At 35.0% G+C, this 21082-nt stretch overlaps 1 protein-coding gene and 1 pseudogene across 1 annotated transcript; one reads left to right on the top strand and one right to left on the bottom strand.

Annotated features, from left to right (window-relative positions):
• The first annotated feature begins 3067 nt into the window (after window positions 1-3067).
• LOC120344524 (CCN family member 1-like) lies at window positions 3068-9767 on the top strand. The gene is made up of 6 exons (XM_039413791.2): window positions 3068-3230; window positions 3595-3802; window positions 4248-4886; window positions 6633-6823; window positions 8707-8825; window positions 9282-9767. Exons 1-6 carry the CDS (start codon window positions 3177-3179, stop codon window positions 9469-9471), a joined length of 1401 nt encoding a protein of 466 aa, XP_039269725.2. The 5' UTR covers window positions 3068-3176; the 3' UTR covers window positions 9472-9767.
• A 6710-nt stretch (window positions 9768-16477) lies between these two features.
• On the bottom strand, window positions 16478-20228 carry LOC144422832 (ferroptosis suppressor protein 1 pseudogene; annotated as a pseudogene).
• Between the last annotated feature and the right edge of the window lie 854 nt (window positions 20229-21082).

Raw genomic sequence — 21082 nt, 5'->3', positions numbered from 1 at the left:
CAAGATCTGCCATTTTAAATCCCATCTCACAAACAAACCCATCTCACAAACACACTCACGTCTCACAAACAAAATAAATAATTAAATTAGTCAGAATAAAAAAAAATCGAATAGTCGACGAAGACTATAAAACTATCGGATAGAAGAGATTTTATACACTCTCATAATATATTTTAAAATTAATTGTTCTTCGGTAAAAGGTATTGATGCCATGGGCGATATAAATGTTTTGTGATTTTTGATTGCTACTCTGGCTACTAAACAAATGTATGTATTATTCACAGGAGCTTGGTTTCGAAACAATTTAGAAAAATCTCAACGTAAGGAACAGATAAAATAGGCAAATTTGAAGTACTGAAACGTGTGAGAATTCTATGTTATTACTAATTGAGCTGAGTTCACTAACGTATATCGTTCAATAGAGTTATAAGTACACATGATCAGAAAGAACCTTAATTAAAGTTTTGATATTTAGTGATATATGTTTAAAATCACTGAGAATCATGCAGTTTCGTCGCATATGATATCTTTGAATAGAAATCAAATTTTACGACATACCAAACTATGAAATATTGCATACAGGTGACGGTTATTCACATATCGCTGTAAGATTTGTGACGTTATTGCAGTTGTTTGATTTTTAAAAGAAATAGTGGATTCCCGGGTACTCCCGATCTATGTGAACCAAGATGGCGGACACCGGAACGTAGTACGTGTACCAGGTTAGGGTTATGCCATAATTTCAGGTACAAATACTACGGGAGTCACTTGGCTAGTCTCCGAACTCGTAATAGAACTGGAATATGGAAAATTGAAATAAAATCATGGCTCAACCCTAATCTGGTACCCATACTATGTTCCGGTGTCCGTCATCTTGGTTTAGATACTTCGGGAGTACCAATTTTTGTTCTATCCTCAGTACAATTAATATTAAAATGCAACAAAATACGATTGGTTTTAGAAGATGGCTATATTTGGTTTTTACAACAATACATTTTCAATCATTCGCTAATGGGAAATGGAAACTAGGACTTTTTTAAATTTGCGTATTCCAATAGAGATTTCCACTTAGCAGAAACTAGCGAATTAGTGTCGGTTTCATCGTGACCTCAAATTTGCTTTATTACTTTACCTGTTAAAAGCGCTACTAAATGTTAATAAGTAGTCACCGTCAGATTGCTTCATCGTTGCAAGCAATTATAATTAAGTACTTCGATTTGCGAGTCCTTTAGTTTCGTAACGTTGGTTAGTTGTGTCTTTGAGACCCCGAAAGTCGGTAGATACGTTTTGAAAGGATCATCAGCAACTAGCGGAATGCAGGTAACAAAGATAGATTAGTTGCATTACATTAGTTTTAATAAGTGGGTTTATAGTCGAGAAATATAATCTCTGGACTCCACCTCTAAAAAATTGGACCTTTTTGTCATACTGCCCCGTCATCTTTTCCTTGGGGATATACAACAATGAAGAAGATGTATGCATGTTGTATTCGGTGATTTATTTGTGCGGATGCTCCCACAATTGCCCTAAATCTTGAAAGCATAAAACAAAGAGTATCAAATATGATTGAATTAGAATTGGCATATGACTCGAATTGCATAGAGATATTACAATGGACTCAAACTGTCTGACTTAATCCTTATAAAAAGGTTTTAATCTTATACCATAAGCCCTCCAAATTTAAAAATATTTTTTATGTCGAGTAAATCTGTAATTGCTGGCCTGTTGTTAGTTTAACCATTATTTTGTTTATTTCATATTAATTTTTGCGTGTCACTGGTTGCTGACTTTCATTCAAGATTTTCATTTTCCTTCATTTACGAACCAAAATTGATATAGTGGTGTTGAAAGTGAAGCATGTTGTAACTTAATGTTGACAATTGTTTCGTTAGACTAAAATTTTATGGCAAAAGTTGTCATCTGAGAACTGAAGCCTGGAAATCAATTATACTTCTTCTATGAACATGAACTGTATGAAAATAAATAGGCTTCAATAGTGGCAATATTCTAATGCTATACAGAGTTTTTAAGTTTTGAATGAGCCTCAGTGCCCAGTACGTATTTCTTATTTTCAATTGGATGTTTGATAATTTTTCATTTGAGAAACACATTATAAAAACTATTTTGAGTTTCTTTGCGTTGTTGTTTATATATATATTGTATTGAATTAAAAGATAATCTGATAAATCTAATAAATTAAACAGTCATAAGATAAACCATCAAATTATCCGTTCATTTTGACAAAATGCAACCGAGTGTATCACAAAAGTTTCATATGTAAACAACATATTTCTCTACAGAACGATGACACAGTCATGGATCCTTCAATTTTGTAATTCTATCTTTAGCGTTCCACCTCCGACAATCCTCGCTTTGCATAATAATTTAAGAATAGACGATGTTATTGTACAATGTCTATGACGTAATGGCGATACACTATATATATATTGCGGTGTTCTCGGTATGGCAGTTACTTTTTGATAGACATGGCACACGCTTATGCTATAAAAAAGTTGTTCCAAAACGAGGTCGAAAAATCGAAAGTAGAGTAATTTCGACCGGTTTTCGGTTCGCGTCCTCCAAGATATGCTATTATTGTACGTAATCAAATATCTGTTTAGTGATTGAATTCACACGTCTGAAAAATATTGTAATTTCTCATTATCTACGCTGAATTTTATTTAATTTACTATGGTGCTATGAATGCATGGGAAGATATGATATGTCGGAGCCAAAAATGTATTTTTTTCAAATTTATCCAATTTGCATTGCGTATATAATGCGCTATTTCTGAATAGTTATTCTACTTCATGTAACAACCCTACAAACAATATTCGCTGAATCATTAGGCAGCTATATTCTTCTACGATCTTTAGACGAATCGTACATGAAAGCACGTGAAAATTTGCAGAATTAGTTTTACTAATTTGATCTAATGAATAGTTATGTTTGTGATCATTTACGATATGTCCGGTTGCACAAATGAGATAGAATTATTATATCTTAGTTTCAAAATTTGAAACCTATTTTCATTGTGATTTTTGACAATCTAATAATTGTTGTTCTATACAGTTTACAGTCTTTTTATAAATCATTTGCATTTTATAATCTACCTACGTATACATCATCGAGAAATTAAGATCAAGATTGAAGAAATATTTCAATAAAAAGACAGTATGAATAAATTAATTTGGAGTTTCATTATTCTCGTCGCCATATATCTACAAGAAGTAAGTCATTTTATATTATCCAAGGTTGTTCACAATAATTAGTACGTGGTCCAGTATTCAGCATTGCGCTTGTAAAGCCAGGAAAGTTGGTGTCACAAATGATCATTTTTATTTATTACCGGACATTTGTGGTTACATCATTAGTGACCCCATAATTATAGGACTATACAAGTTTAATTAGGTTTTGAACACCGTTTAATTTGGTCTATTTTATCTGAGTAACAAAATTGATCTGACAAATATAAATTTGTGGATAGTCGAAAATTCGCATGACAAAGGAGATTGTTATATAAAAATTATGTCATCATCTTTTTTCACCTATACTCCGAAAATAACAAATATAATCAAAATGATTTAACCACAGATTGGAGCGATGTGTCCATATGAATGTTCTTGTGAAAACGAGCCAACAAATTGTCCAATTGGAGTCAGATTAACTATGGATGGATGCAGCTGCTGCAAAATTTGCACAAGACAACAAGGACAAACTTGCGATATTCAAAACATATGTGATTCGGAAATGGGCCTAGTTTGTGATTTTGCGTCCAATCAGGAACAAGGAATTTGCAAAGGTAATAATAGAATCTTCACTAAATAAAAAATAACTGAATATATAGAATATATATATATATATAGGAATTCAAAAAATAGAACGTATACCGTTTTAAAAAGTTCACGACATCTTTTAGTGTAATGGCCATACTTGTCAATTGAAACGATCAGAGAAATATAGAAGGAAACCTCAAATGTGGAAATATATACACTACCAAATTGTTTGTCATAAATGGAGAAAAATGATAATGTTTTCAATTTTATCTCTATAAGCAGAAATTTCTGTGTATTTGACATGACTAGCTTTATTTGTCAGATTAATACTAGAAATCTGAATCAAATAAATGCATATGATAATACTTATAACGTTCAATTTTATGAAGCACTGTTTCTTTCATCAGTCATCCGATAAGTCTTAGTAATGGTTCATGGAAACAGATATGAACAATATTTTTATCATTGCAGTTCAAGTCGGCCAAAGCTGCTCATATAATGGACGCACCTATTTAAATGGAGAAATGTTTCAACCAACATGCAAACACCAATGCTGGTGTATGGACGGAACTGTCGGATGTCTGACAATGTGCCCTCATGAAACTAGAGTACCTCAAGCAAAAGAATGTCCCAACGCACGACTTGAGGTCGCTGATAATGAGTGCTGCGAAAGATGGATGTGTGGAAAAAGTGACCACACTTGGGAGCTTCCCCTTGATAAATTTTGGGATAAATATGTCGATAAAAATACAGACACGGAAGCATCAGAAGCTGTTCTACCTGGTAACGAATTGTTACCTTCTCCTACTGATACAACTGAAAAGTCTACAGTTTCAAACAACCTGAGTGACACCGGGGACGAATCCGATTTGAATCGCAACCCATTCTACCATAGTAAATCTCAACCTTCCTCTTCTGACTATTACATGAATGCAGCTGATGATAGTGGTGGTGATGGAGACGAAATCATTGACTACCAGATGGCGCAAGTACTTCTTCAAAAAGGAGGAGTGGGACTAAGAGATTGGTTTGGTGATGACATTATGGAAGACAATATGTATGAATACGACAACTGGGCAATATCAAATGATGTTGTTGGAGATGTTGATGGTAGGCCTAATTTCATTTATTTATTGCACTTGTAATATTGTTACTTGTAATATTGCGGCCGGCGTTTATTATTTCTACCATTTAAAAAAAAATATTCTAATTAGTTTTTGCATCTGAGAAACAACGCGAATGAGATTGTGAATTATCCAACTTGCCTAATATCGTACGTCGTGTGCCATCTTGCGGACAACAAAAATGGCCGTGGGAGTGGCCATTTGAACAACGCGCCAATATTTAGTCCTGATAGTGGATCCGAATACATATTGGCTGACATCGCCCCACTGCTACTGAGTCACGCGAGTTGTCTAAATAATAACAACGCAAAATAAAGTAGTCGTGCAATAAAATTGATTCTGATTTACCACACCTCAATTTGAAGTTTGGGCGGTATCTGTCTTGAGTATGTTTTTGTTTTGAAATCTGATATGAATGCACTTTGACGTAATACTTATCGTCATATCGTTCTTAACCTTTGACAAAGAGATGCTATGTTATAAAATAAATACCCATTAACCTTGCTAAAACGCTTAATCACACATCAAATGCTCGCTCAATTTAATATCAAAAATTCCAAATAAAAAATTTCTGCTTTATATATATGTAATAACAAGAAAAACGAAGTATCGCGCAATATATCCCATGGCCTTAGTTCCCACGGTTTTTACATGTGTCAGTAACAAATCTCGTAGCAAACCAGAAACAAATATTCAAATGAGCAAAATATTTCAAACTTGTCAAAAATCACACGTTTTGTGCCGTCGCCCCTAAAATGTTTTTGTTTTGTCTGCTGGTTTGCGGTTAGTTCCGGAATATTTCAATATCTTCAGCTTTGCAAAATTTCCTTCCGCATAGACGCTTACCAATATGTATCTCCTACTTGAAAGTTTTTTTTTTATACCTCCAACCAATGTAGGCGAGAGCATCATCCTGTTTTAAAAAGTCGAGCAAAGAAGATAAATACGGGTTTGATGTGACAATTTTCGATAATGACAGATAAACGTCAATCGACGGCATGAGCCAGATTAATTTCGAAAACTATAAAACGTTTGTTCTACATAAGAAACAAAGCGTCACAGCCTGCTTACTCGAAGAAATCTGCCAAAAAATAACTAAATAAGAAGCGATAACTTATTCTGAGGATGTCATTAAATCGAAATGATTGGAGGAACCACTGCTTAGGCAGTAGCGAATATTCTCCCAACAAAAACGATTGAAATATTCGTATGAATCATCTCACTTGGCTCTTATTTCTCTTTCTGAAGTTTTGAAAATCTAGAAAGATCACTGACATTCCGAAATACCACATGTCATAGCGAATCAATCGTCAAAAAATCCCACAAAGCCGATTAATTTATTTTGAATCGGTTGTTTGTGCGTGGTAGATTGAGAATAAATAAAATAAATATAAAGAAAAAATGTACAGTCGAAGAAAAAAGTGAAAATGTCTTTAACATAATATATAGAGTGCTGCATAGCAGTATTAAATAGTAGTCGACATTTCTTCGAATGCGACTGTCTAGGAATGTTAATCACACCAGTATTAATTTTGAGAAAATATCTGATTTCTAGTTTGTTATATTCTCATCTTTTTGTGCGTAATTTTTTAACATTATTTGCGTTTACAGGCGTTTAATTCAAAAATATTCCATATAGTATTTCATGAAATGGATGTTTCCGCGGAAAAGGGTAGAAATAAATACCTGCTCATTGCTATTATTTTGGTAACGACAACTTCGTTCACAACAGCTCGCCGAAGAAATGCACAATCAAAAGCAAATTGTGCGGTTCAAACAACTAGTTGGAGTCCTTGCTCAAAGACTTGTGGTCTCGGATTAGCTACGAGGGTGACAAACAACAACCGTGAATGCAAACTGAGGAGAGAATCTAGACTCTGTAACATCCGGCCTTGTGATAACACCGATTACGTCATTCCAAAGGTAAATGCAAACTGTGACTTATTCCCCCGAATATATTTAGAGCCAAGATAATAGTCCATGCCTCACGTCCCTACCAGTTGGTAAGCTGTATCACATCAAAGAAATATTCAATTTTATGATAGTACGTGTTGTCTTTTCTGTAGCCTAAAGCTATAACCGAAATATTCTGGTTAGTTGACGAATAAAACAAAAGGGGGCCAGTTTGTGAACAACAAATTGGCCAAAAGCTAATCGACCTGCAGAGTCAATAAGTCTGAGACCTAAGAGTAGAATTTGAAGTGTTTTAATTGGGCCATTTGAAATATGAAATGCAATAACTGTGTCAGCAGAAATCAAGTAGCGCCTCATTGACACTGCCGAAAGTGACAAATGAGGGTAAATGTTGGTTGTTTGCTAACTCCGATTACCGAAAAATTGAATGCCAAAATATATTGTGTTGTCAAAAAGTAAGGGAATCGTTTTTTACCGCAACGCTTTTAAACGTTTAATTGAATGACTAGTATTGCATGAACAACAATATAGATTTTCAACTTGCTAAGAATACAACATATTTCAAAATCACCTAAAGGTGAAAACATGCAGTCTAGTCCAAATTCTTTGTCATTTCCTTCGAATCCGAATATTAGAAACAGATTACGAATATCTTTCAAATTCCTCGAATACTGCTTTCAAATTCTTTATAATTTCGATCCACAAATATTGCACGATCAAATTATACGCTATTTCTCGCATTTAGACCGGAAAAAAAGTTATATTTGGAACGACAAAACTTATCATGCAGAAATTTGTGTTAGATTGATGTTAAACAAATGAGTGGTTCTATAGATAAACTTTTTACCTAATAAGATTTGCTAACCACAAGAATGCGCAACATGGCAGCTATATGATAAAAGTATTTGATTTATATCTGGCATTTTGATTTGAAAAAATTGATGGCGTCGAAAGTCATTCGCGAAAGATGGTAGTTCAGTTATACATACAAGCTAGCTCAGTTATACATACAACCAAGTAGATTACATCTACGTAACAAATTTATATACACAAGTGATAACAATTGATCTTGGCTGTTTGGTTTCATACACTCCGTTTTTAAACAGAATCCTGAATGTTACTCTTTTTTGTTTCATTTTAGGACACGTGCCAAACGCCAGTAATTCTTATATTTATCCCTCCGCAGGTTAAAGAACCCACGCGTTCTCCGTTTTACACGCTGTATGAATTAAAAATGTGGTCAAAATAGAAATGTGAATCAGGATGCCTAGCATATTGCAAACTATGTATTTGGATTAGATGGTCTAAGTAAACGTCAATAATCTTTATTTTAAAAAGCATGGTTGATAAGATCTGAATTCAACTGTGTTGTGTTGCGACGGTTGGTAACATTTTTGGTTGAAAAATTCATGCCATGTCATACGGTTAAGTACGTGGGTAAACGAAATTGGAAAAATCCATTCTCCGGCATGCGTTCGAGAGGACAAATTTCCGCAGTGGCGCCTCGACTGAAAGTGTTAGGCGTCCATCACTTTTCTCAAGTATTTCTCTGACGTTAATACTAATGATTCCATACTTCAGTTTGGTTTAGTAAAATTCTATATATATTTATATTTGAAAAGTGGTCAAAATGGGCGAGTTGGCGGTAATACACTCACAAATTGGCACAATGTTGTATACAAACAGTGTAAATTTGGACATATCAATTTGAAATAAGTTTTATAAACGAGCCATACCATTATCATTATTGAAAAAGGGGTATAATATAGAAAATTCCGGTGATAAAAAATATTTTTAGAAAACGGTAAAATTGAAGTTAATCGGGGTCTTACTTTCCGATATCTAACTGCTTCAGCACGTTAAAACAATATCTCTTTGTTTTCAAATTACAGAGAGGCAAGCATTGCACAAAACAGCGAAGGGAACATAAGCGAACACATTTCAAATATTCAAACTGCGTAAGCGTCCGTGCATACAGACCGCGATATTGTGGTGGATGTGATGACGGGAGGTAATTATTTTTTTAAATATTTTCCGTGTTAAACAATTGGAAATTTAAACTAGCAATAAATGACCAAAAACACGTTGGATAATTCAATTATCATTTAACAAAGTCATTGACACCTTATATATATTTCGCAGTATAAACAGTGGAAATAATTTTATCTATTAGAAATATAGACATAAAAGAATGTCATCTCAATGATTAATTTTCAGAAATTCTGTTTACTACACTTTTAAATGTCAGTTTAAAGTGGAAACGGCATTATTGAATAACAATCTAACATTTTTGAAATTCTCGCTCAAGTGTTGTAGTGTGTGGATAACGATTACCGAGATCAAATAAGCATGCATATATACACTTTTCCGAAGAGGTAAACAAGGTCATTGCCGTTCATAATGTCTGCGTTTTAGGAATTGGTTAGAAATAATAAATATTCATAGTTGTCAATTAAATTTTTTTAAGATGTTGTACCCCTCATGCGACAAGAACGGTACGAATTCGATTCAGGTGCGAAAAGGGTGAATACTTTGTCAAAAGTATGCTAATGATTCGCAGTTGCCGTTGTCATTATAACTGTTCAGCTTACACCGTTAACTCCTTTTTGGTGTCACGTGACCTTCACGACGATATGCATGTTACCAATGAACCATAGATGCCAGACGTACGACAGGATAAAGTACAGAAGCAGACAATCTCCGCTTTGGTTCATCCGTCGGTGACGTTGCTGAGCGAAAAATGCAACTATGCGATGCAAAAGAGCAATTTTCATCTATACTGGGCATTTTTCAGTTCTTATTCATACTCGAATTCACGATAAGCCTATTCATGAAACAAGTAAAATAATCTCATATGTTAAAATGATATACATTTTTGGTCATGTCGACTTCACGGATGAATATATTTCCTAACCGTCGCCGATAAAATAGAACTTTTTTACAAAATGATAAACTGAATTTATTGTACAGAATTTTACGCTGATTAAAATATATTTTGTTTATGGTGTGTAATTTGTTTACTGTTAAATGAATTATATTAATTTCATATTTATGTCACATTTGTACGTAGATATCCTTTTCTCTCTTTTACTATTTAATTATACTTTTTGATGAGCTTCACTTTATATTTATAACATTACGAATATTATTTTATATTATTTATTTTCCATTGAAATAAAAAATTATAAAAACTTGTATCCTGTTATTTTATTTCATTTTGTTAAATTAATGAATACATAAATGGGGAATTTTAAAAACTTCTTATAGTGATCCTGATATCTGTAACATATTCTGTGACAGAATTGGTATCTTAGTGAAACCAGAGACGAGCATTAAATGAGTTGATGAGATGTAAGACGTATTGGCAGTGAATTTTTGACAAGATATTGATCATAATATTACGTATGCTGCTAAAATTGTGATAAACTGGAAATGCGCATCGGGTGATATAGTTATGTGATAAGCTCTAACTTCGTCAGAATGCAGTTCGAAAATAATAATGACAGTCTTTGTTTAAAAGCGAGATAAGGAGAGCTATTATTGCAGCGCAACCCCAACACACCTGGCCGCAATGGTGCCCAAGCTATTGAAACAAAAATACTGAAATACCCTATACATATTACTCTTATTGTATTTCGGTGAAATACAACGATTTTTCATTGGAAAATTCGAAATTTCGAGATTTTAAATATATATATGATGGGCAACTTAATATGATTTTTAAGCACGATAAATGAGTCATCAAGTTAGAATTAGAGTGCATTTGTATGTATTAGATGTGTAACAGAAGTTCCGAAAACAAAATGAGTTGGTGTCGATTGACTACCTCATGACAGTTATATTGAGTATTATACCGTATTACATAATTAGAAAATCTCCACATACACATTTCGTACAATAAAAAGTATACAAATATAATAACATTTAGGTCCTTCTATTGATGGTTATCAAAAATATTTGAATTGATCGATTGCATTCCACGACATAATATTATGACATTGAATTTCATAATCGCAAACAGGTGGTAAACTATCATAATACAGGTTTGTCGATTTTGTGAAAGTTTATGCCACTTTGGTACTCTTTATCCAAAGGTTATAATAGCACATAAAATAATCAAATTCTGTAGGTTAGCACTAACTAGTCACACATTGGTACATTGCGGCAATCCCTGCTAATCCACGTTCTTTTTATGATATATGTATCGCTTTCGCTGCCACGGGCCACTATAGTGGCCCAAGCAGCTGACCCCTTTCCTGCACAATATCTCGACGTTGGATGGATCAATTTTAACAATATTCACATCGACAGAAACTGCAATCAATTGCCTTGCTAACTGACAAATAAAAATACATAATTGCTATTTGAAAATGAGCATTGGAGCAAATCAGCACTGGAGAATTTTACAAAAAACTATTTTATCACCGGCAAAAACTTTTGCGGACTCAAGGTGCGTTTATTGCAACCGTACTTTGTGTGAAGAAGCGATATAACCAAACACAACAGAATTTCAAAATCGGAAATTTGCCGCAATTACGCGTTCGTTAAAAGAGCCAACTTTTTCAGTGTATATTTGACTTTTCTGTCGCACAATATTCAATCCATGACAACGACGAGAATTTAAAATGTCTTTCTATTTTAATTTAATTGTGTTCTTGGTAACTCGCGGTTGCGTCGACTTACGACAAGATGAAAGCATTACTTCTTTAGAATGCCACGGCAATCTGCGAACATAATAATGTGGGAATATATTGCCCGATTATATTTAGTTTTGATACATATTTTTTTGCGATCTTGCGAATTTGTTATCGCCGTAAGAAAATTCCTACTATCTGCTATAAATTTCCAGGAAGTACAACTAGATTTAGAATTTAATAAAAATATATTTAAAGTATATTAGTAAATCAACAATACATATTCATCGCTTTGTTATTAATTTGATTGTGATCATTTTAATCTGCAATTGTCTGTTGACGAAATAAAAGCAATACTACTCAAAATTTTTTTATTTATTTTTCTTCATTTATCTTTTTAATCGAGCCTTAGAGAAAACGAGTAATCCGTTCATTAGATATCTCTGAAAAAAATAAGAACTTTCATATGTTGGGGTTATTTTGTGGCTGAAACGGTTTTAAAAATATAGTCATTTGAAAGCATGACTCTCAAACTTCGGGAAAATGTCAAATATGGCTTGGCAGCGAAAGCGATATAATATTTAAAGACAATGGTCATTTTTCGGTGAACCGAATTATATTTTATTGCGAAACGTTGCATTTAACATTGTTTTTTACAGCATTTGATTCTTACAAAATTATTCTTACTTTTTCAAAGTTTTCAATAAAGTGCGTACTCTTCAGGTGTGAGTCAGGTTGAAGATTTATGTAATCTTAACGAGCCGATTTATTTTTTCTTGTTATAAAAATTTTACTAAAAGTGGTAATCATGCCTCTAGTGTTGATGCATTTTGAATTTTAACTTTATAAACAATCGAATTTCTATCATTTAGAGTAGACATACGAGCGGTGATGGAAATTAAGATAATAATGTTGTGAAAATCTTCGCCATGTATATATCAGTCACCTGCATAATATGATGCTGGCAGTTTTAATGAGGCTGCTCTCTTTTTTATGATACGCGCCAAAAACTCAAGCGAAGAAAACTTTGCAATGGGCAATCATGCATATCGTAATCTACTTTACGCTTTGTCGCCAAATAGCGGTTGAAAACATCTTCTTTAGTTCGTTACTAATTCCTTATGATCATATGGTAAAGACATTAGTTCCGAGCTTTCTACAGCAAAGAAGTCGGACTCCAACGTAGCATCCCATGTTTTATGTTCCATGGTTGGAGGATTCCCAACAACATGGAAGCAACTGATAGGTCAGTAGAAAAATATTGGAATAAAAAGAGATTTTGTTAAAAAAAATTAGGCATAGTTGATAGGATTTAATATAAATTTACTAATTGAGTGTATTTGATAAAATAACGATTCACTATTTCAGCATATTTTCATTGAGGAATGCCGTTGAGGAGATTGAGGAAGGCCAAATACGTCTGGACCCTAAGGGAGCGCCTTTGAGGCGTTTGCCTATCTAATTCCGCTTCCAAACGTTGTCTTGAGGTATTCTCGTACTACTCGGAGTGGTTACCAAAGTTTTCTGATGCGATTAGAGCATCAGCGAAAACTTTCCTCTTCAAGGACCAGATAATTCATGCGTTCCAAGAATTGACTCATAGAATCTGCTGTTGTTATAGCCGTGTATGAGACTTTATCTTTTAAGTAGAATCAGATGCCTCTGACGTGACACTGGCTGCAATTTTAAACCAGAGTGAAAGTGGTTTCTTTTTCTCACATGCTACAAGGTCCAGAACTAAACACCCGTCAGTAGAGAAGGAAGCAAAGCCATCATCGAAACTGTTCGTCATTGGCGGCATTATCTCCCTTGTAAACACTTCACTCTAATAACAAACGTGAGATCTGTATCATTTATGTTCAATCAAAACCCTAGAACAAAGATCAAAAATGATAATGTCACGCGATGGCGACCAGAACTCTTCTCTGCTATAGTTTCGACATTCGTTGTCGTCGAGGGCAAGAAAATATTGCGTTCAGTTGTACACGATCCGGGAAATAATATTTTGTATAAATTACATGACGCTCTGTGCCACCCAGGAATTACGAGAATGTTTCACTTTATTGGAGTCAGTAGTATTCGACTTCCATATTCGATGGATGTCATTCGGAGAGTAATTTCCACATGTCCTGTTTGTTGTGAATGCAAGTCCCAATTTCATAAACCTGACATCTTATCAAAGCTACACGGGCATTTGAACGTTTCAATATAAACTTTAAGACCTCCACCGCCAAGCAATCCGTTCGCATTCCCGTGTTCCGATGTTTCCACAGCAAGTGTCATTAATTAAACCCCCCTTGCAACTACTAATCACATTTGGAATGCGGGCATTTATACATTCAGACAGATGTTCAGAATTTATGAAGTAAGAACTTTTCTCAATGACAAAGCTATGGCACCATATAATACACCATATAATCCGGCATGAAATGAGCCGGTTGAAGTATTTAATGGGATCTTATGGAATGGGTTGAATGCCGGATTTAGAAATAAACTGATAAAATCGAGAAAATTAATTTTGAAAATATGATTCACCACCCGCGTACCCGTTTTACTTATACAGTTGTAGTCCAGCGGTGATTGTCGCAGCGTGTTTAAAATCAAGCGGCAATAATTGATGTGCTGTGGTGTGTTGTTGCTTCACTCGACTTTACTTCTGAGTTCTGACCCGCTTGCCGCTAGCGTCAGCGATTCGCTACATATTTGTTTTTTCTTATTCAGTTAGTAATATTTACTTGTGTTGTATTTCACTTCAGATTCGTTCTAAATGTGCTTTAGAAAGTTTAGATTAAAGCCGATCCCAATTTCTATCAAATCGCCACACTTTCAATTCAATACCGAGAAAAACCCATCATACTCACTAGATTCCATCCCAGTATGTTCCCCAGCTTTTTATTTTAGGGGGGGTGTTTCGAAATTTAGGGGGGGTGGTAAATAATTTACTATTAGAGACTAGGTTATTTGTATTCTTAAAAAAATGGTATGTATTTAAGAAACGATGTACATGAGGGGCTCCCCAAGTTGATTGACGGCGAGCCAAAATCCACAGCAGAATAAAATTGTAGGGCCAGAAAAGGGGAGCGAGGAAAAGTGCGGGACGACACGGCTGGGGTTCAGGGCGCGCTTAAGCGGCCTGAGAAAATTTTTTGAGAAATAGGCACCAAAATAGCCTCTAAGCTTGATTTTAGATACACCTAGCATCGCGGTTTGTTATGTAATAAAATCAATAATTATAATATTTAGCTGATAGAATTCCCGGGAAATAGATAACAAGCACGACTTTCAACCGTAAATATATATATACTACTACGTTTCAACAAGTAATTTGCAACTGATAGTGACTAATGAAGTTACTTGCTCATCTGGCATTGTATGAATGGCTACTTATGGCTTGTTTTGTTACACATTTCACATTTTTTTGAACATGTGTGTTTGACTTTTGTATGAATTAAATTTTGAAATACGCGCGTCAACTGATCATAATGGCGCATAATGTTGTATTCCTTCAGAACTGAAATATTTTGTTGGTAAGAAGACAAACTGCTGAAGTTTGATTCTTTTTAATAAAGAAATAAAAACGCTGTCATTCTTCATCTAAAAATCGTCTGTTTTCAGTGCCTAGTTTTCGTTTTGTGACATCTTTAAGCTTTCTTAATATACGGCAAATATCTAAAATACTGAAGTGTGTAATTCTAATACCCATACGTATACATAAGATACCGGTATAATTCAATTGTTGCAAAATAAACGTGCTTAAACTGTGATAATGATGTAACAATAGACGGTATCTAAAACTCAAAAGGTACTACATGAAGGGTTAGCTCGTTAAACTATTTCACTCAAGTTCGGCGGGCCATTTTAAATCGTCACGCCGGCCGTAATTGGCCCGCAGACTGCGGTTTAGAACCCCTCATCTACACTGATAAATATGCCATAGTCGTTATATTTGAATACAATTATACTTGAGTTAGGAAATAAAATGTGGAATCGCACCTCAAAATTAGGGGGGGGGGGGGGGGGGGGTGTTTGAAATTTTAGGGGGGGTGTTCACCCCCTATAGGGGGGGTGTAGGGAAATCACTGTTCCATCCTATGGCATATCTAGTATTCTAGTCATATATATGTTTGCAAAATTGAAGTCGTTTTTGAGAGCCAGTTCGATTTTATAGTTCTCCCAATTTTTGGACCTACATTGTTCTCACTATTCATCAAAACAAGCGTATTATCGATTGTTATATTTTAAGTCAGTCTAAACTCAATGTAGGGTAAATTTTTGAATGAATAAATCCTACTTTCGTCTTTTTGTTATTACGATCAAGTATTTACCTGCAATAAATACATAACGTCCATGGCTCTAAATGCGCCAATGGAAGTTGATTATTTGTATTTGGCCCTTGAGTACATACTTCACTCGTACAAATACTGATACGTTTTGCGGCTATTTCCCATGTGACTGTGATATAAATCGGCTGGGCCGAGTTGAATGAAGAATGGTATCGACTCACAATTGGCTGCCGGGTTGCAAACTCTTTCCGATCCACAACGTGTTTGCTGTTGTTTGTTTTACTAATAAAGTTTGTCGTGCAAGGTTGGCCGAGTTGTCATTATTCACTTTACTTTGTGTGCAATAAGTTATTTCTATAATGCCATAGTTAACCTACTTCTATTTTCCTTTTGTGGTTGCCCCAATTCCGAATTACACAAGTAGAAAAAAAATAAAGTGTTGTCCACTATCAATTACATCATCGCAAGAAATGATTAGATACAGCGAATTATTCGGAAATTATGCACATAAATGTCAGGAAGCATTACTAATCAACAATTGTAAAATCAAGGTTGCGAACTTCAAGTCATGACAAACGAAATATATTTCTATAGAACGAATTCGGGATCTCATTTGCAACTATGTATAAATTATTATTTTCCATCCTTTCTCGTAAGCAAATTGTATTTTGTAGATGGCCATGTAATGTCTGTGTGATAAATATGCCACATCTTAAGAATCCATCCTTTGCTCTAAATAAATCAAATGACCATCACAATGCCAATTACGGCATATATTTGGCATAATCAAGCTGCATATTTTTGAGGTTTAAACAAATTACAAATAAAGTAGTGAGATAAACTGTTATGTGTAAATTGACCCAAACTGATACCAACACCAACACAAGACAGAAAATTTTTTTTTGCGAGCTACCAATTACCACTTTCAAGCTTCATGGTATAGACCAGTGGTTCCCAACCAGTGGATCACGACCCGAAGTATTGGGTCGTGAAGTTTTTACAAATGTTACGTGCAGTTTTTGATTAGATTGGGAAATTGTGTCATTATCATTACTTAACAATTATGAAAGAATATAAGTTAATAATTTCAGTACGGCCCTATATGTTGGAAGCTGTAGGTAAGCTACTAGGCAGATCAGTAATTTGTCAAATTCGTGTAGACAGTAGCAAAGACGCCGGTTTATGTAATTGGTAATCTTATGTCCAATTGCGTTTTAAATACTGGCTAAACAAGATTAATATACTTATTTTAACACCCAAACTTTTTTTTGTAAGCCACAAAATGGATAATTTTTAAAAATGAAAGGTAACTAAGTAAAAGAAACAAAAGGAAAACTGTAATTGTAGTGAGATAATATGACTCCGATCACATCAAATATACTTTCATTAAGGCAGGAAATTACTTTGAGCCAAAAAGCACAATCTGCGGAGTGTTATGCTATGTTACGTGTGAACTTGTCTCACTGTCAAAGCTCGACTTGATCTGATAATATCCAATAAATAAATAAATCCTATCCTAATATGTAGGCTCAAGTTTTGCATTAATAGTAAATTGCATTGGGATACATTGTTTTTTCCTCATAAAACAACATCTCATTGTGGTCGAACAAAAAAAATGACAATAAAAGTGGATCGTGACCTGAAAAGGTTGGGAAGCACTACTGGTATAGACGATATATAGAAATGGGAAAACAAAGGATGTCCTAAAGTACTATAATTTTATTGTGGCATGTATATATTTAAATCACCAACATTTTGAAATGATTAAATATAAATGATGTAGATAAAAACATAATTTGATAAAGTGATTACTTACACACGACATCATTCATCACAAAATCAGAAAACCTGGCACTCTGTAAGTCATATTGTAACCAAAGTGGTTATTTGAAATAGCCTATAAAAAATGAAAATTCATTAAAATTGATGTTGATTATAAAAATATGATTCGTTTACTGTATTACTTCATAAATAATAAGCAGGTGGTGCATTTAAGCACAGTGGTCAGAAATATTCAATCTTCATGATTTATACACATAGCAGGTGTTTTTTCCGTCTGAGGTTTTCACTAGACCATGACAACGGTCAGTCGTTCGTTGGATTAATTGAAACGTCTGCTGCCTTTATCAATACTAAATTGAGTTTTGGACTGGGCATGCTTCTATCGAAACAAGCCTCATCTGATTCTAATAGATTTTGCCAAATGGAATTATTGGACCTAATAAGACTAATATAGCCAGTTAAGCATGAAATTTTGTTTAATATTTTTTGATGCATTTTCACATAACTGCATGACACACATCCCTTTATTTCCAAAGCAAAATTCAGCTGTGCGTACATATTTACATGGAGAAAAACAGTAATTTCTATTAAGTAATTCAAAGTTCTACAAAGTATGCAAGCTGAAAGATATTATAGGTGCAAACAATCACATTTCACTATTAGGTAGTGCAAATTCAGCAGTAAGGTAAATTGTTCCATTTTCTACGCTCAGCATTAATGCTATTCATCTTTCACTGAAGTCTTCTCCGGAACAGGCTGTCCCATAACCTTCCATGCCATACTGACGAATACATCCTTCGCTTTAATACGTTTCGCAGCCCAGTCTCCCATAACCCAAGTTCCAGCTTGCATGACGCCACCATCTCTTCCCAATGGCACAACCATTTTGAATCCACTTTCCTTATATGGTTTAGGATCAGATGAAGATGTCAAATTCTGCCACAGATGATCCGCTTGAAAAGCACTTTCCATCGCTAGTTTACCAACTGGAATGTCATTGCAATCTCCAATTGCATAAACGTTGTCCAAACCTTTTACTTGAAGATAGTCATCTACCAGCAGTTGTCCTTTCTTGTTAACTTTGTCAGGTATACTGCTCGCATATGCTTCACTGTTAACTGTCAATCCTACGCAAGGTATAACCAAGTCTGCTTGCAGCTGACGTCCATCAGATGTTTTGACAACCATACCTTTCTTCAGTTGGTTCAGGTGAAGATCGTCAGTATTGTCTACAGTGTCATGCAAGATAACTTTCACTTTCATCTCTTCAAGTTTTTTGCTTATCCTGTCGAGAGCATCTTTCGTCAACTTCCTTGAAACTAAAACTCCACCATTGTGCACAATAGTAACAGATTTATCTGGATATTGTTCAGCAATTTCAGCAGCAAGTTCAACACCAACAGCACCACCACCAATGATCACAACATCTTGAGATTGTTTGATGGTCTGCGCATAATTTTCATACTGCTTTATCAATTCAGGAACAGGTTTGGTGTAGTCACATTTTCCTGGGAAAGGGCCACTGCTTCCTGTAGCGATGACAAGATGTGTGTATGAAATCGATTCTGCCTGGTCAGCCAGAGATATCGATTTGTTTGCAGTGTCAATGCCAACAACTCTCCCTTGTTTGAAGTGATCTCCTAATTTTGGTTTGTATGGAATGAATGTTTTTACTGAAAACCCAGGTTCAATAACTGATCGAAGAGCAGCCATGTTATGGTGAAGTGAATCCCTTGAATCAATGATTGTATAATTTCCTTTCTCTTTAATTTTATCAGCCAATGATATGCCTGCATATCCAGCGCCAACAATGACAACATGGCTTCCATCAGGAAGTCTTTTTGAACTTTCTTTCATCCGCTTATAGCCAATCATTACACCACCACCAACGAGAGCACCCACTGCAATTGTCAAATACTTGACCATATTTCTGGTTTTATTATATAAAATACTGAACTAGTACATAAATCGCTATAATTCCCTAAATATATATATATTCAGATATTATATTCTGTTGTTGATTAAGTTTAAAATTGGAACCTGACGAAACCCCTGAACTCTGGTAAAAATCTAAATAAAAAAAAGGGTTTGACCCAAGAACGAAGGAAGAGTTCTTACATGTTAGCCCAGTGGTCCTGAAGTGCAGTTTCAAGTATTTTGTGGCGTCTAGAGCTGCCGTAAAACCATGGCGGGATTTCCAAACCATGGTCGCTATGACCTAATCCACGGCGACTGACTTTTCAGCTGCCACAAACCAATAGCGAGCTGTAATAGGCTGTAATAGCCGGGCTGCCCTTGATGGTGATAAATATTGAATAAGTTGGAACACTTTTCTTATGAATACAATTTGGATGTAGCCTATTTGGAGTTAGGTCTAGGTTTAAGTAGATATAATTCCGCATGATAATCTAAAATATTGTACATGACTTTGTAAATATACCGGTAATAGCGCCATTAAACCATGGCAAGAGACGCCGCAGTACGTTCGTGGCAGGAGCTGCCATGAAGTGGTAAGAACTGCGCCTCGTGGTCCCAGCCTTTTACATTTTTATGGCTCGTGGACCCCTTCCAGTTTCAGAGAGTGTTATTACAGTATTACTGTACCGGTATTACAGTATTAGGCTATGATTGGTAGATTCCAAATCCCATTACAACATTATGTTCAAGCAATTCATGCTAAAGTCTGAAAGTGAAAACAAAAAAGAGAGTTCTCACGTGAAGCAGTACCGTATAGGGTAATGTAAAATCAGTTCTGCGCCCAGCATTGTCAGATTGTGGCCCCCCTCGAAACACCCTGTGTCACAATTGGGAAATGCTGCTTTAGCGGGTGTTGTTGTCACTGACTGAATATCAGATATAGGCCTAGCTGAATACACGGCACATGCGACAATAAATAGAACTGTAGGCTATACAGTCAAATACAACTGAACATAGCCGAATACAAATGAATACCATACAACCAGAACAAGTGCAGTGGTGGGATTCAAAATTTTTGTCAGGCGGTTCCATCACAAAAGTCATATTTTTCAGCCGGTTCTGTTACAAAAAGTCATATTTTTTTAGCAAATAAATCAGTAATTCTAACCGGTTCGCTGATCTCATAAGATTCCGTGGGGAGGTTGTATGTTGTATAGAACCTGTGCGAACCGGCTGAATCCCACTACTGCGTACAACTCACCATTACCGGTTTCGAGATAGACCAGTAGGCCTATAGCTCATGATTCGATGAATGTTTCCCCAGCATCAACTTCCTTGTTTACTTCGTGACATTGCTGCATTGCCAATCAGCAAGATGCAAAAAGTGATGTAAGTAACAATGCCCCTTTTCTCATTCGCTCAGACACTTTTCTCACCGAGACAGATTTTCACGCGTAGTCGTAAACATTACCTCCTTTTCTCGTTAGTTTTCCGTTGTGTTTTGGAAACTTAAATATAAATCAGATAATTCAATGATCACTCTGTCTTCCTATGAGTTTTAATTTAAATGCAGTAAAAAAAAAATCAGTGTAAAAATAGCTGTGATAAACTAGGCTAAAATTCTTTACCGGTACATTTAAAAAACAGATTGT

The sequence above is a fragment of the Styela clava genome, chromosome 5 (assembly GCF_964204865.1).
Source record: "Styela clava chromosome 5, kaStyClav1.hap1.2, whole genome shotgun sequence".
Taxonomy (NCBI): Eukaryota; Metazoa; Chordata; class Ascidiacea; order Stolidobranchia; family Styelidae; genus Styela; species Styela clava.
The sequence above is the reverse complement of the archived record's forward strand: the minus strand, read 5'-3'. Positions and strand labels throughout refer to the sequence as shown.